Source organism: Vulpes lagopus, chromosome 11, assembly GCF_018345385.1.
Source record: "Vulpes lagopus strain Blue_001 chromosome 11, ASM1834538v1, whole genome shotgun sequence".
NCBI lineage: Eukaryota > Metazoa > Chordata > Mammalia > Carnivora > Canidae > Vulpes > Vulpes lagopus.
The window spans coordinates 27,030,817-27,044,917 of record NC_054834.1 but is presented as its reverse complement, the minus strand read 5'-3'; the positions used below and the strand labels follow the sequence as shown (position 1 = coordinate 27,044,917).

General features: G+C 61.6%; 1 protein-coding gene across 1 annotated transcript; it reads left to right on the top strand.

Annotated features, from left to right (window-relative positions):
* The first annotated feature begins 7,786 nt into the window (after positions 1–7,786).
* SLAMF9 (SLAM family member 9) lies at positions 7,787–10,437 on the top strand. Its single transcript, XM_041722558.1, has 4 exons — positions 7,787–7,935; positions 8,354–8,695; positions 9,430–9,702; positions 10,053–10,437. Exons 1-4 carry the CDS (start codon positions 7,890–7,892, stop codon positions 10,253–10,255), a joined length of 864 nt encoding a protein of 287 aa, XP_041578492.1. The 5' UTR covers positions 7,787–7,889; the 3' UTR covers positions 10,256–10,437.
* The last annotated feature ends 3,664 nt before the right edge of the window (positions 10,438–14,101 follow it).

Here is a 14,101-nt window from a genome sequence, read left to right as displayed (position 1 = left end):
GTGGCCCTGGGGACGTTCTGACACTGGGGACCCCGAGCCAGAGCCGGCCCTGCCCGAGGCCCTCCCGGGGCGTCGCCCACTCCTCTCGGGGGCCCTCGGCCTTCCTGCTCCCTGCCTGTTTCCGTAGGTCGGGGGCTAACGGCTGGCTGCTGGGGCTCCCGTGTGGGACGGACACCTGTCAGCCCGGAGCACGCCCGACCCGAGGGCAGAGTGACTTGGTGACCGTCCTTGGCGGGCACATCATCCCGAAAGAAACGAGGGATCAAAGGCAACTTTCCACCTGCGAGCAGCGGGGGGTGGGGTGGGGGGGGTGGGGTGGGGGGGGTGTTGGTTCCCGCCCCAGTCCCGTTGGGCCCTGGCGGCCTGGCCGGGGAGCGCCATGGAGGCAGGCGCAGTGGGTCGTCACCCAGTTGCCAACCGCGGGCCCCTCCTCTCCCGAACACCCTGCTCCCCCCGCGGCCTCCTGTTGACCACCCCTCACACTGACCCTTCGTGTGGGAGGCGGCAGGGGCGCAGCAGCTGGCGAGCAGGCTCTGAGCGCCCCGCGGGTGGGCCTCTCCTCCCGTCCCCCGTCCCCCTCCCCCCTCGCCTTCGCCCAACGTAGTCCTCACCCTATTACTTGACGTTACACGTTTGCTTGTGCGTCGCCTGTTGCTGACCCTCCCAACCCCACTCGGTAACGCTGCCGCCCACACCGGGCGCACTGCCTGGCACTTCCCTGGAGCTTCATGAGTATTTGTAGGACCAGGGGGTAGTCGTACGTCAGTCAGAGACGCCGCTGGTAAGAGGAGGCAGCCCCGCAGATTCTGATCAACTCTGGGACATCGAGGAGCTGGAGCACGAGCCTGTGCTGTGAGAGGGGGAGTCTGGCCAGGGCTGAGCACAGCACGGAGAATACCCGCAGGTACTGAGCTGCCTGGCGGCCCGCCACCGCCCTCCTCAGGCCTGGCTCTCCTCAGGCCACGGCCCTCCTCAGGCCACAGCTCTCTGGAGGCCACGGATCTCCTCAGGTGACTACTTTCCTCAGGCCACAGTTCTTCTCAGGCCACAGTTCTCAGGCCACGGCTCTCCTCAGGCCTGGCTCTCCTCAGACCAGGGCTCTCCTCAGGCCTAGCTCTCCACAGGCCATGGATCTCCTCAGGCCACCACTTTCCTCAGGCCACAGCTCTCCTCAGGCTATGGCTCTCCTCAGGCCACAGTTCTCCTCCGGCCTCGGGTCTCCTCAGGCCACAGCTCTCCTCAGGTGACCACTTTCCTCAGGCCACAGCTCTCCTCAGGCTATGGCTCTCCTCAGGCCACAATTCTCCTCAGGTGACCACTTTCCTCAGGCCACAGCTCTCCTCAGGCTATGGCTCTCCTCAGGCCACAGTTCTCCTCCGGCCTCGGGTCTCCTCAAGCCACAGCTCTCCTCAGGTGACCACTTTCCTCAGGCTACAGATCTCCTCAGGCCCCCACTTCCTCAGGCCATGGTTCTCCTCAGGCCACGGCTCTCCTCAGCACCCTCCCGCTCTTTGAATGTCTCCAGTCTCAAACACAATTAACAATAATAAACAAATACAGATGAAAACTTAAAATTCCACCACCAATACTAACATTTACTGAGGGTTTTCTGTGCACTGGGACGTCACCTGCTACACTTCTGTCACATCCCAAGTTAGCCCAGTCGAGTCAAGTCTGGCCAGTGAGACACCGGGCGACCCGGGTTTGGGCTCGGCTCTGCCTTCTGTGGCCTCAGAAAAAAGTACCGCATGACGCCTGGCCCTCTGGTTTTTGTTTTTTGTGGTTTTAATTTGTAAAATAAGGGGCTGGACAAGACCGACAGACTCCAAACTTCTCTCGGCAGCAGCGCGCGACTTTCCTACAAGCCCTGCTCCGGCCGCCCCTGCGTCCACGGCTAACGGCACATGGGCGGGTGGGAGCTCCCCGGCCTCCTGGCTACTCCGCGCTGGGCGGCTGCAGCGCTCCCGCCTTCCCAGGGGGCCCCCAGGAGGACAGCCTGGAGGCCCCAGAGCCCCTCTCGTGTTCTAGAAAGCCCAGCCCCAGAAGGTGGCGGCCTCACTGCCCTGCTCCCGGGGGAAGAAGCCTTTCGTGACAGAAGCCAAAGGCCGCGCCGGGGCCCCTGCTATCCTTTTCAGGGAAACAGAGGAGCAGGCAAAGCGCAGTGTTCTCAAACTTTCGTGTCCGGTGGAACCCCAGCGCCCCTGGGCAGCAGGTGGATCTGCAGCCCCCTCACTGCCGCCACCTGACTCCCTGGGCCTGGAGTGGAGCCAGGGAAGCAGCGCGGTGCCCAGCCCTCCGAGGGACAGCGTGCCACTGTGCGGGGCGGGGAGGGCACCCACTCGGGATCCGGGATGCCTGACACAGACAAGGCGTGAGTCGCCGGCCGGCGGCTGCCAGGGCCTCTGCGGACGCACTGGGCTGACCTGGCGGCAGTGCCCACGGCCTCGAGACCCGGGCTGACTGGGGCTGCCGGCGAACGTTCTTGAATAAACCTGCTTGGGGTCCTGTGTGGCAGCCCCCCCGTGTGTTCGCCTCGATGGACCCTGTAGGCACGCGGCGCTCGGGGCCTCCTCCTGGTGCCAAAGCCCACAAGCTTCCCGCTTCACCAGCCGTGGGCGACAGGCGGGAGCCTTGCAGGGTGTCAGGCTCATGCTCCTCCCCCGCCCCACCCCAGAGCCGCCCGCCCCGCAGCTGCAGCTCCCCCACCCCGCCCGCCCTGCCGCACCTCTGGGTCTCCGGGACAACGCGTTGGCCAGGAAAGCCCAGGGTGGCCCTGGACGCAGAGCTGGGCCCGCTGGTTGATGTCTCCAGAAGGCGGGGCACAGAGTCCCCTCATCTGTTCAAACCCGGTCCTTTCTCCCCAGGTGCCTGCCTTTGACTCGCGCACACCCAGACCTCAGTCTGCGCCAATCACAGGGCCTGTACTTCGCGGAGAAAACGGAAACCCCCACATGGGACCCCTTCACTTTCTGCCCCTGCGTCCTGCCCCTGCGTCCTGCCCCTGCGTCCCGGCCCTGTGTCCCAGCCCTGCGTTCTGGCCCTGCATCCGGCCCCTGCATCTGGCACCTGCATCCTGCCTCTGCGTCCTAATGCTGCGGCCCAACCCTGCGTCCTGCCCCTGCATCCTAGCCCTGCATCTCGGCCCCACGTCCTGCATCTGCGTCCCAGCCCTGCGTCCCGGCCCTGCATCCTGCCCCTGCGTCCCGGCCCTGTGTCCTGCCCCTGCATCCTAGCCCTCCGTCCCGGCGTCCTGCCCCTGTGACCCGCCCAGCGTCCTGTCCCTGCATCCCAGCCCTGCGTCCTGCCTCTGTGTCTGGCCCCGTGTCTGGCCCCGCGTCTGGCCCCTGCATCTGGCGCCTGCGTCCCGGCCCTGCTCTGCTCACGTCCCTCCAAAGCCCCCGCACTTCAGCCGCCCCTCTGCCCCCCTCAACCTTCACTGGGAGCTCCTGGGGACAGTGCACCTCGTAAAGCCCAGGCCCGGAGGCTCATCCCCTCGGCTGCCCCGCCCGGGCCATCTCCGTGTGCCTCCATGGGTGGGCGCTGGTTCCTCCCACCCTGGGGACCCTAGGGCTGCTGTCGCCCCGTCCGTGGTGGCTCCCCCAGGGCGCCCTTCGACCGCCTGCAGGCAGCTCCCCAGCTTCCCTGCCACAAAAAAACACCTTTTAACCCGGACACTTAAAAAGGAAGGCGACCCCGCAGGCAGAAAATACAGAAGCTGCGCAGGCCTCCGCCCGCTCTGCTGGTGGGGTCACTTACCGGGACTTGCCTGCTACCAGCTCCCCCAGGCCGTGGCTCTGCCATGTGGGTCCCCGTCCTTCCAGACCCAAAGAGAAGCCGAGCAGAGACTCCAATAAAAGGTTTGACCCTTTGGGACTGGCTTCTTCCTGGCTCCCCTCTCCTGAGGCTACCACGGCAGGACATTTGGGGGCAAAGGGGCTTATTTCTCATTGACTTATTTGCCCTAAAAATGTGGGCAGAAGCCTCACGGGATCTAAATTTTATGGCCTCAAACACGTCATCATGTATGAGAGTATCATGATCTAGGTTCTTCCCGGAGCGGGGCCTTGACACGGACTTGGGGGAGCAAGTCTTTATGGGAGGTGACCCAGGGAGCCAGCCTGAAAGAATGGGGCACACAAGCCTGGAAGGGACGAAAGCCACCAAAGGGTGTGTCGATGGCTGGGGTTGCTCTGGAGTCTGCGTGCTCTGCACACGGCCTGCCGCGCCTCCCCAGGGTGGGAGGGACCAGCGCCCACCCATGGAGGCACACGGAGATGGCCCCGGGCGGGGCAGCCGAGGGGATGAGCCTCCGGGCCTGGGCTTTACGAGAAAAGCAGAGGTGCCAATATGGGGGGGAGGGGACGGTCACACAGGGGCCAACATCGGTGGGGAGGGGACCGTCACACAGGTGCCAACAGCAGAGCAGGAGTTGGGTGAGCCAGAGTCCGCGGGAGGAAGCCCGGTGTCCGCTGCACCAAGGTGTTAGCTGGAAGCCTCCTGCGTGGTACCCCCAAGTGTCTAGGAGACAGGTGCCGGCAGGTGGAACACAGTGTGAGGGGACCTCTCTCCTCGTGGAATTTATAACAGGAACGAAGGTGGACCCATGTTCGCTGCTCTGGGACCCCTCACCCGGGGATGGGGAGACAAGAGTAGGCGATTGGAAAGAGATTTCTTTGGAAACAGCTGTTGTTTTGTTGTGAGCCCCCTGCTGCTTCCACTGGAGGGACGCGAGCCACGTGAGAGGGTGTCAAGGACAGGACTTGGGGAGGTTGCACGTGTGTGCCCTGCAGGAGAGCGCCCAAGGACACAGGGGCCCACACCAGGCCAGGGAGAGTGAAAACTGTTGTGCACTGAGATCTGATCCCCCCACGGCCGTGGGAGTGCAGCACACGCCGCAGACCTTGGCGTCAGGCAAGGGACCCGGCGGGCCACCGAGGGCCACAGCCTACTCGCTGGGTCTGATGCCACACGGTGGGGACACGGAGGGGTGGGAGGAGGAGACGAAATGTTTGCCAGACGTCCGGGGCTGCGGAAGGACTTTCGGAGGACCACCTGGGAGAGAGACAGGTCACCTCAGGTCGGGGTGGGAGAGGGGGAACCAGCGGCAGCTCTTAAGAGCTCACAAGACTGCTCCTCTGAAGAGACGACCTTAATGAGCTGCGAGACCCACAGACAGCAGGGCCACTGGGGCAGGTACCGAGGATCTCCTCACCCCTCCTCTGTGCCACCCTCCAGGAGAGGGGCACAGGAGTCGAGGCACTGCAGGGCAGCAGAGGTGCCTGGGTAAGCTGGGAGGGAGCAGGAGCAATGTTTCCCATCGCCCAGGGCAGGCTGCCAGCCTGGGACACGCAAGCCGGGGAAGGGGACGTGGATTTGAACCTAAGCTCAGAATTGCAATCGCGACATGGGACAGAACTTCTCATTTCTGACCCGGGACAGAAGCCAAGACCACAGTTCTCACTGGGGGCAGGGGAGGACCACCCACCCGACTGAATAAGAGCAAAGGGGTGGGGGGCGCCTGGCTGGCTCAGGCCGTGGAGGACGCGGGACTCTTGATCTCACGGTTGTGAGTCTGAGCCCCACGTTGGGTGTAGAGATCTCTTGAAAATAAAATCTCTGGGGCACCTGGGTGGCTCAGTTGGCACAGCCTCTGGCTTCGTTCGGGTCACCATCGAGCTCCACACCAGGCTCCATGCTCTGCGGGGAGTCGGCTTCTTCTCCCTCTGCCCCTCCCCGCCCCCCACTTGTGCTCTTGCTCTCTCTCAAGGAGATAAATGAATCTTTAAAGAAATTTCTAAAAATAAAAAAAATTGTTTTTTTTTAAGTGAAGGGACAGAAATGGAGTTGAGGATCGCCATCCACGAGCCAGAAGGAAAATCGGATTCCAGAGCACTTGGAAATCATCCTCTGAGAAGTCCTTTCTCCATATTGGACCGGGAGCGCTGAGGATGGCGGGGTGGTGTGTGCACGTGTGTGCGTGCACGTGTGTGTGATAATTATCTCCCTCTACTCGATACGCATGACGGACTGTTGGTCCTTGTTCTGGAGACTGGTGCCGTCAATCTGAACACAGCTCCTTTTGGTGGAGCCCTGTGCAGCAGCCACGAGGTATCCCTGCATCTCCTTTCCAGAGAGAGCTGGTCTTCAGCTGCAGGGGTGCAGTTGACCGACAGCCTCCAGGATGCCCCCCCCCGCACCCCTGCTCCTCCTGGGAGGTCACTGCCCAGCTGTGACAGTTCAGTGAGGGTGCAGGGTCCTTGCCACGGACCCACCCTGGTGACTGAGCACTCAGGGGAGACGGAGACTGTCTGCACGGCAGTGGGTGGGACCCCCGCCCGACTCCGCTTCCCTCCCCCTCCACACACAGGCACCCTCGTTCCCACCCAGCCCGGCACCTGCTTCTCAGAGATCCCACCTGATAGACTCACCCTTTAAACTCTGGACATCACTCCCATGACCTCGCTTTCTTTTCTTTTTCCTACCTTTTTTTTCTCCACGTTAATTTTTTTTTAAAATACGAAGGCCACGTAAGAACGTTTTCATCTACGTTTTCAGACAACCGCAACCCCTGAGGTCTGATGCTCCCCAGTTGAATCTTCAGAAGTCCTTGCCTCATTCTCTTCTTCGCCGCTGAGGTCATTTCTCCTCGAAAGCTTTCTCCGACCTCCTGACGTCAGGGTTGCTGAATGCCCTCAGCCTCGGCTCCCTGGGTGAGTCCTCGGGTGAAACCCATCGAACTGGCAGTTAGTTGGCCCTGGTCAGACCTCAGCCCCCGATCTCCTTGAAGCCACACTCGAAATAAAGCTCTTGGTCACTGCGGATCCCTCAGAACTTGACAATGCCCGGGCCTCAGAAGCTGCTCAGTAAGTACCCGACGAGGGCTGAGTCCACTCCCCTGAAGGCATGAGGTGCTGGCACAGGACCGGGACTGAGATCTGCCTCCAGCAAGTCCTGGGGCTTGAGGACATTGCTCTGGCTTCCTGAGCACAGCACAGACCCGTAGGGTGGAGTATTCGAGAAACCTTTAAGGTTCTCCTGTCTGAGGACCCATCGGAGGCAGATGTGCTCTAGAACATCCCCAATCCAGGACTGCCCAGTGTTAGCTTGAACTCCAGGGGCGGAGACTGCCTCCAAGGCCACCACGGTGCCCAGGGCAGCTCTGGCGCTCAGAGCTCCTCGAGCGTTGGTCCACATCATATTCTCGTAGAACAATCTAGTCTTTCCATAATATTAACAACCTAGTGCAGCTCTCAGGCCCGACATGCTTTTTTTTTTTTTTAAAGAGGGTTAAAATGTTTTCTTCCTCTAAACAGTCAAGTGGGAACCTAGCAAGCTTCAAATAAGAATACTTCACTTATTCATCCATTCCAGAAATATTAATTGGTCGCTTCATGTGTCTAGCAGGGGACAGAGATGCCCCAAAAGATGGAGCCCACCCGTCTGGGGAGACAAAGATGCTTATGACGTCAAATGATCACAGCAAAATAGGAACTGCTGAGCGAGAGCGGTCCCCCGGGGATCCTGCAGGGCAGGAGCTCTGGACAGGCAGTGGGAGGAAAGGGCGGTGTCTGGGAAGATGGGGGCGGGAGGTGGGGTGGGGGGTGGGTGGGGCAGGGTGTCTAGGAAGGTTTCATGTAGGAAGTGTTTGATGGACAGGAAGCATGAGTCAGGGGGTGCAGCAGCTCCGCAATCAGGCTCAGAGAGAGAACTTCCCAAGATGGACAGGGAGGGGCTTAGTGAGAAAGAGAAGGCTGGAGCCTGCTAGCGGGCAACGGATTTCCCCTCCCACGACAGCCAGCCCATCACTGTCTCCAGCAGCCTCCTGACAGCTTGTCGTCTTCACAGTGGTGGCCAAGTGGGCCGACCTCCTGGAGCACGGAGCTGCTGCCATGGGGGCTCTCCCGTGGCTGCTCCTGCTCTTGCTGCTGCGTGCAGGTGAGAGAGACCGCAGCCCCGGGGCAGGAGAGCCTCCTCCCGTCCGCCCTCCTGTCCCGCTGGGGCGTGGGCTAGCGGCGTGGGGCCGGATGCTTGGCCCTTCTGGAGTAAAGAGGCATAGGGTGCACCTTCAGTGTAGGACCAACAGGTGAGGAAGCCAGGGATGGAGAAGGGGGACCGGCCCAAGTCAAAATTTGGAAGCTGAGGGCCCAGGGAGAAGCCAACCCCTGGTAGGTGCTCGAGTCAGGTAGAGGGAAGGCTGGGGCCAGCGAGGCGGCTGGGGACGGGGTTGAGCGCGGGGCTGCTTCGAGGGCGAGATTGCTGGCACGCACCAGTGCCCCCCCTCCCGTGCCAGGCTCAGCAGCCCAGAGCCAGGCGCCAGCTGCACTGTTTCCGTCTTTTCTTCCTTTTTCTGCAGCCGAAGGGTATTCTGGAGATGATGTGGATGCAGAGGAAGTAGTTGGGGTCCTTCAGGAGTCCATCAGCCTCCCCGTGGAGATACCAGCCGATGAGGAGGTCGAGAACATCATCTGGTCCTCCTCGGCGAGCCTTGCCGTGGTGATTCCGGGCAGAGAGGGACAGCCGACCAAAATCGTGCTGACCAACCCTCGATACCAGCGCCGGGTGAGCCTGGTGGGCCCCAACTACTCCCTGCACATCAGCAATCTGAGCTGGGAGGACTCGGGGCTCTACTACGCTCAGGTCAACCTGAGGACATCGCAGGCGTCCACCATGCAGCGGTACAGCCTGCGCATCTACCGTGAGTTTAGGCCGGGGACCCTGTGGCTGCTTGCTCCCGGCTCTCCCTGAGCTTTGCGTGCAAAGCACTCGTGGTCTCGGGACTCAGAGTTACGGTTTGAGGGGTGGAGACTGGAAGGCACACTGTGCCCGGGGTGCCCAAGCCCGGCAGGATCTGAGCGGCGGCCTCAAACGGAGTGGCCCGGCCCAGGGAGGCCCTGGGCACGCAGGCTGTTCCCCGAGACCTTCCCGGCGTAGCGACAGGGGTCAGGAGCTTGCGAGCAGACCCCAGGGGCCTTTCGCTCCCACCTCTATTCCTCAGCCTTCCATCCTCCCGTGCCATGTGGGGGCTGCTAACCCATACCCCTGTGTAGCCGAACCACATTGCTCAGTGCCTGCGACACTGGCTGATTCTCTACCGTGAATCTTGCAGAGACACTGATTAAACTATAAATGCCCCCAGGAGATGTGATAATGTGTTTTGGGATCGAGGCGGCAAAATGGAATTTGGAGGAAGGCAGGGCACGCAGGTGAGGGACAGAAGGACGTAGGGGCATGGGGGCAGGGGGAGTGGGTGTGGGTAGTGCTCAAAACGGTTCCCTCTATCTTAGCAGCTGCCCCGGGGGAGCCCGGGACCAGATTTTTCTGTCTACGTGGAGGGGCTCTCGGCCCTTCACCCCGGTATTGAGGAGCTTAAGACAGCAGACCCAACCTGGGCCTGAGTGCCTCAAGGGCTTTGTGTCCTCCCGCGTCCAGGACGGCTGGCGGAGCCTCACGTCTCCGTGAACTTTGAGATGGCTGCGGAAGAGAGCTGCAATCTCTCTCTGGCGTGCTCCGTGGAGGAGGCAGGCCAGGACGTGACCTACAGCTGGATATCCCGGGAGGATTGCAGGGACACCGTGCACGAGGGCTCTGCCCTCAGCGCCTCCTGGAGGCCCGGGGACAGTGTCCCCTCCTACACCTGCAGGGCCACCAACCCCGTCAGCACCATCTACTCCCAACCCATCCCCGCCAGGTCCTTCTGTGCAGGTACCAGGTCCCCAGTGTCAGCCCCTGAGCTACTGCGGGGCCTCGCCACCTCCCTCCCTCAGTTCCTCCCAGGAGAGTACCTGGAACCCACGGGGCCTTGTGCCCCGGACAGGGGCTCGGGGTGGGGGGCGGTGCTCCCAACTCCCAAAGGTTCTCTAGTCTCTCGCTCAGCCTGGATCGCTCCCTGGATCTCAGTTCCTGGGCTTCTGTGATTGGAACATGTTTCCAGAGCCACTTGCAAGGGAATATCAACTGGCCCTGAACTTGGGCCCCCCCGTGGGATGCGGGCTGGGGGCCTGCCTCCCCCTCCCTGTGGCGAGCCCCTCTCTCCTTGCCTTCTTCTGTCCCAGATCCCCGCTTCCCTGAGGAGACGTCGACTTACTCCTGCCTCTTGGCCAAGGGGCTGCTGCTCCTCTTGCTCTTCGCGATTCTGGGCGCGGGGCTCTGGTGCGTCCAAGCCCAGAGAGGATGCCAAGCGCCCAGGACCAGGAAACTCGAGAGAAACAGACTCAGACTGAGAAGGAAGGAGCAGCCCAGCCCCAGCCTGGCCTGAGTGCCCCTGGGGCCCCTGGCCTGAGCATCGCTTCTCCCCACCTGCCCCCCCCAGGCCTGCCCTCTGACTCGGGGGCTTCTCCTCCCAGGGGGCCGAGGGGCGGGTGTCCAAAGGCCATACCCCCCCACCCGGGGTGGGGGCTGGAGAGTCTTCTTTGGCAATAAAGTCAAATTAGGTGAGCACCGCTCTGGAGGAGCTGCGTGTGGTCCTGGGCTGGGTAACGGCGACCCGTGCTCCGACGGTCCTTCCTCCTCCGGGTCCTCCCCCCAGCCCGGTGGTTTCCTGTCCGTCTCTGCTGAGCACACCGAGTCCAAAGCCCCCTTCACAGGCCCCCTTCATATTCGTTATTCAAGGCCTGGCCTATCTCCGGCGCCCGAGGAAGTGAGGCCCTTGGCCCAGCCTGAGTCCCTGAGTCGCTCGCAGCGGGAGAGCAGCAGCAGGGGAGCGGGGCGCTTCCAGCTGAGGTCCTCCTGGCCCAGCTTGGCTCCGCCCGGCACCCGGGCACCCGCGCTCAGGCCAGGGCTCCCCGCTCCGACGACCTGGAGCTCCTGGACGGCCCTAGCCGGGTTGTCTTGCCATCGGTCTGCCCCAGGGGGACTGCAGCCCGGCCAACGGGTACCTGCAGGACCCTTGACGGCTGTCATGGCTGGTATTGCTGTCCTGCCCTGTGCTTAGGATGCCCAGGTCGCGCCTTCTCTCTGGACGCTTGTCCTGGGTGCATGTCCCGCTTCAACACACCCGTCCCTGGTGAAGACCCTCATGCACCTGAGGACCAGGTGCTCTTGCTCTGTCCTCCCCGCCACAAGCGGCCCGAATGCCTCCCCCAGGCCTGCAGAGGCCCCGTCTCGGTCATCCTGTCCACCTCAGGGCGTGCGGGTGCCACTCACAGGACTCTAGGTGGTGAGTGAGCCGGAGGACATGGTGTCAGCCACGTGGGGGCCCTGGGGGAGGTGCGGGAGCTCAGGGTTTCCCTCTGCTGCTTCCTGGGGACATGCCAGCCACGGCCACTCGCTGGGGATGGCTGCTCGGCAAACAGCCATTCAGGCTGGGGGGGAAGGCTCTGAAGGAGAGGCAGTGGCGCCTTTGATGCCTCCGCTGATCGGGCTCCTACAGGGACGCGGCTGTGTGTGGGGGTGGCCCCCGGATGGCTGGTACCCCAGGGGAGCCTGCGAAGCCCCAGGGGAGCCTGTGAGCAGGTCTGAGGGCCTCGGGGAGGGCCGTGCCTCACGGTGCACCTGGTCTCCAGACGAACTTCTAAGAAAAGGAGTATTGGGGACACCTGGGTGACTCAGCAGTGGAGCCTCTGCCTGTGGCTCAGGTCATGACCCCGGGTCCCAGGATTGAGTCCCGAATTGGGGTCTGCGCAGGGAGCCTGCTTCTCCCTCTGCCTGTGTCTCTGCCTCTCTGTGTCTCTCAGAAATAAGTTAAATCTTAAAAGAAAAAAAAAAAAGAGTATTGGGCTGTGAAGGGGCAGTGGGATATACATGGGAGCTGTGGGGACCAAGGACACTGCTTTTGGGAAGACAGGCCAGACCCTAAGACACCCAGGAGGAGGGTTCTATCCAGGTTCCAGACTGGAAAGAAAGCAGGGCCAGGAGACAAGTGGAGGGGGAAGGCTTCCTACCTACGTTTCTATGCAGGAGATGGAGCCCCTGGGGCCTGGGAAGGATTTGGTGAGGCTGGGAAGCCAGTCCCCCAAAGAGCTCCTCAGGTGGGCAGCAGATCCTCTCTCCCCCCAAGGGCCGGAGCCCTGGTCCCCCTGGAAGGCAGTCGGAGTCTGAGGCAGATTCTCTGTGCCCTTGGCCTCCCCCCAACCCCCCTTCCAGGCCAAGCCTGTAGCCCAATTCCTCTGAATCCTGTAATCAGTTCTGGAGTCTGACCGGGAAGACACACGGGGGTGGGGGAGCGGGGTTCCCCGTGGCTCTGGGTCAGCCGCAGGAAAAGTGAGCAAAGAGACGGACAGTCCTGTGCAGCGGGCCCAGGGCTCTCCCACGGGGTTGGCAAGCCGCTCTCACCCTCTCTGAACAGAGAAGGGCTGAGGCCCCAAACCATCCGGTGACCTGCAAGAAGGCAGAGACCCTCAGTTGGTGGACTCGAAGGTCACGGAGACCCAGACCTTGTCCTCTGCAGGAAACCAGGGTAAAAATCACCTGGTGGCACTTTGCAAAGTTTGACTGTCCTTTGAAAAAGGTGGAAGCAAATGGGGATGGGGTGGGGGAGGGGAGGGTCCTATTTAAGGATCTAGTAAGAGTCAGGCACCTGGCTAGCACTGGAGAGGCAGGAAAGACACCTCCTGGCCTCAAGGAAGCCTTCCTGGGGCGTGTGAAGATGTTATTACCACGAGATGGGACGCAGGCGGTGGGTGAAGGTGAGGGCGACACGGGAGGAGTGGACCCTGCCTGAGCGAAGAGAGGACCGCAGTTCTGACCCCCATCAGCAGGGAGCAGGGATGGGCCGGTCTAGCCTGATGGGGGATGGATGGGAAGACACTGGCAGGTGGGAGAGCGCGGTGACTTGTAGGGAAGGCGAGGCTGTGCCCAGGTGACAAAGGTGGGGAGGCGGGGGAAGTGGGTCTGGAGAACCTCCAGCCTCCCTGGGACCAGCACGCCCACGGCTAGTGGCTAGTGACCCTCTGGGAGAGACCACGCTTCTCTCCCACCAGGGGGGATGGGGCGGGGATAGGGCGGGGATAGGGAGAGCTGACCGCCTCCTCTCGCCTCATCATTGAAGGTTAGAATTCCCGGGCTGCTCGTGCTCACGTTACATAAACTCCTGGTTGGTCGAGCAAACTTTCCCAGAGAGTAACAATCCTGGATTGAGGACAACCCAGAAGAAAAATCTTCATTTTGAGCCTCAGGGACTATTTTTATCAACTTTCACTTCCGGCACGGGAAGGGAAACCAGTTTCGTTCGGGGTTGGTTCCTGCTCTTGCTAAAAAGCCCACAGGATACCTCAGAATCAGAGCCAAGAAGAGCCATTGGTGGGGGTGGGGGGTGGCCCGGAACGACCATATCGTAAACTTTTAAAAATGGGAAGTTATTTTAAATCCTGGGTTTACAAAAAGTTACTTTAATAACCAAACAAAACAAGCTCATGCTCAAGAACACATTGGAGATGCAGAAACGAATCTTTGGATCAGGGGTGCCGCCCACCCCAGCGGAGAGAGTGGGAGTGGGGGGATCTTAGGGATCTTACCTGCTGGCTACAAGGAGCAGAAGGGTGAAAAAGGCTCAGGAGGGGAGTTCAAGCCTTCTCCCGCCTTGGCTTTCACACTGTGCCCCCTAACCCGTGTTTGGGAACAGTCCTATCCCTGAGGTCCGCGTGTCACCTTGTAAGGTAATGCTGAAAGCTGCCACTTAGAATTTTTTGGAGGAATAGTGGGAGAGCCCCACCGCTGCTCCTGCTTCCCCTCTGCCCCCTCCTTTGGCGCCACCTTTTCATCTCAAGCCGGGCTGAAAAGCCCCCAGACGTTTACACCTGGAAGAACTTTGCAGCAGTGGGTCTCTGAGGACGGAATGGATTACAAGCGGGGATGGTGAGCTTCTGGCCGCAGTGTCCTGGCCCGGGGCTGGGGACTACCTGGAAGGAGGATGTGGCTGGGATCCTGGTATGAGCAGTTGGGTGCCGTGCAGGGTGTCTCCGGGCAGACTGCTGAGGCCACGATTCCCCCATCAGATGCCCCGAAGGCTCCGTGGAGTCACAGGCGTTCAGACTGGGCGAGGGCAGTGAAGGGGAAGGTCCGGCCGCTGGGGAGGGCCCTGACCCTGTATCCCTAGGGGGCCCCCAGCTCACCCAGGAGAAAGCTGAGGGGTCCTTAGGCCTGCAGTCTCTAAGGAGATGAGCTT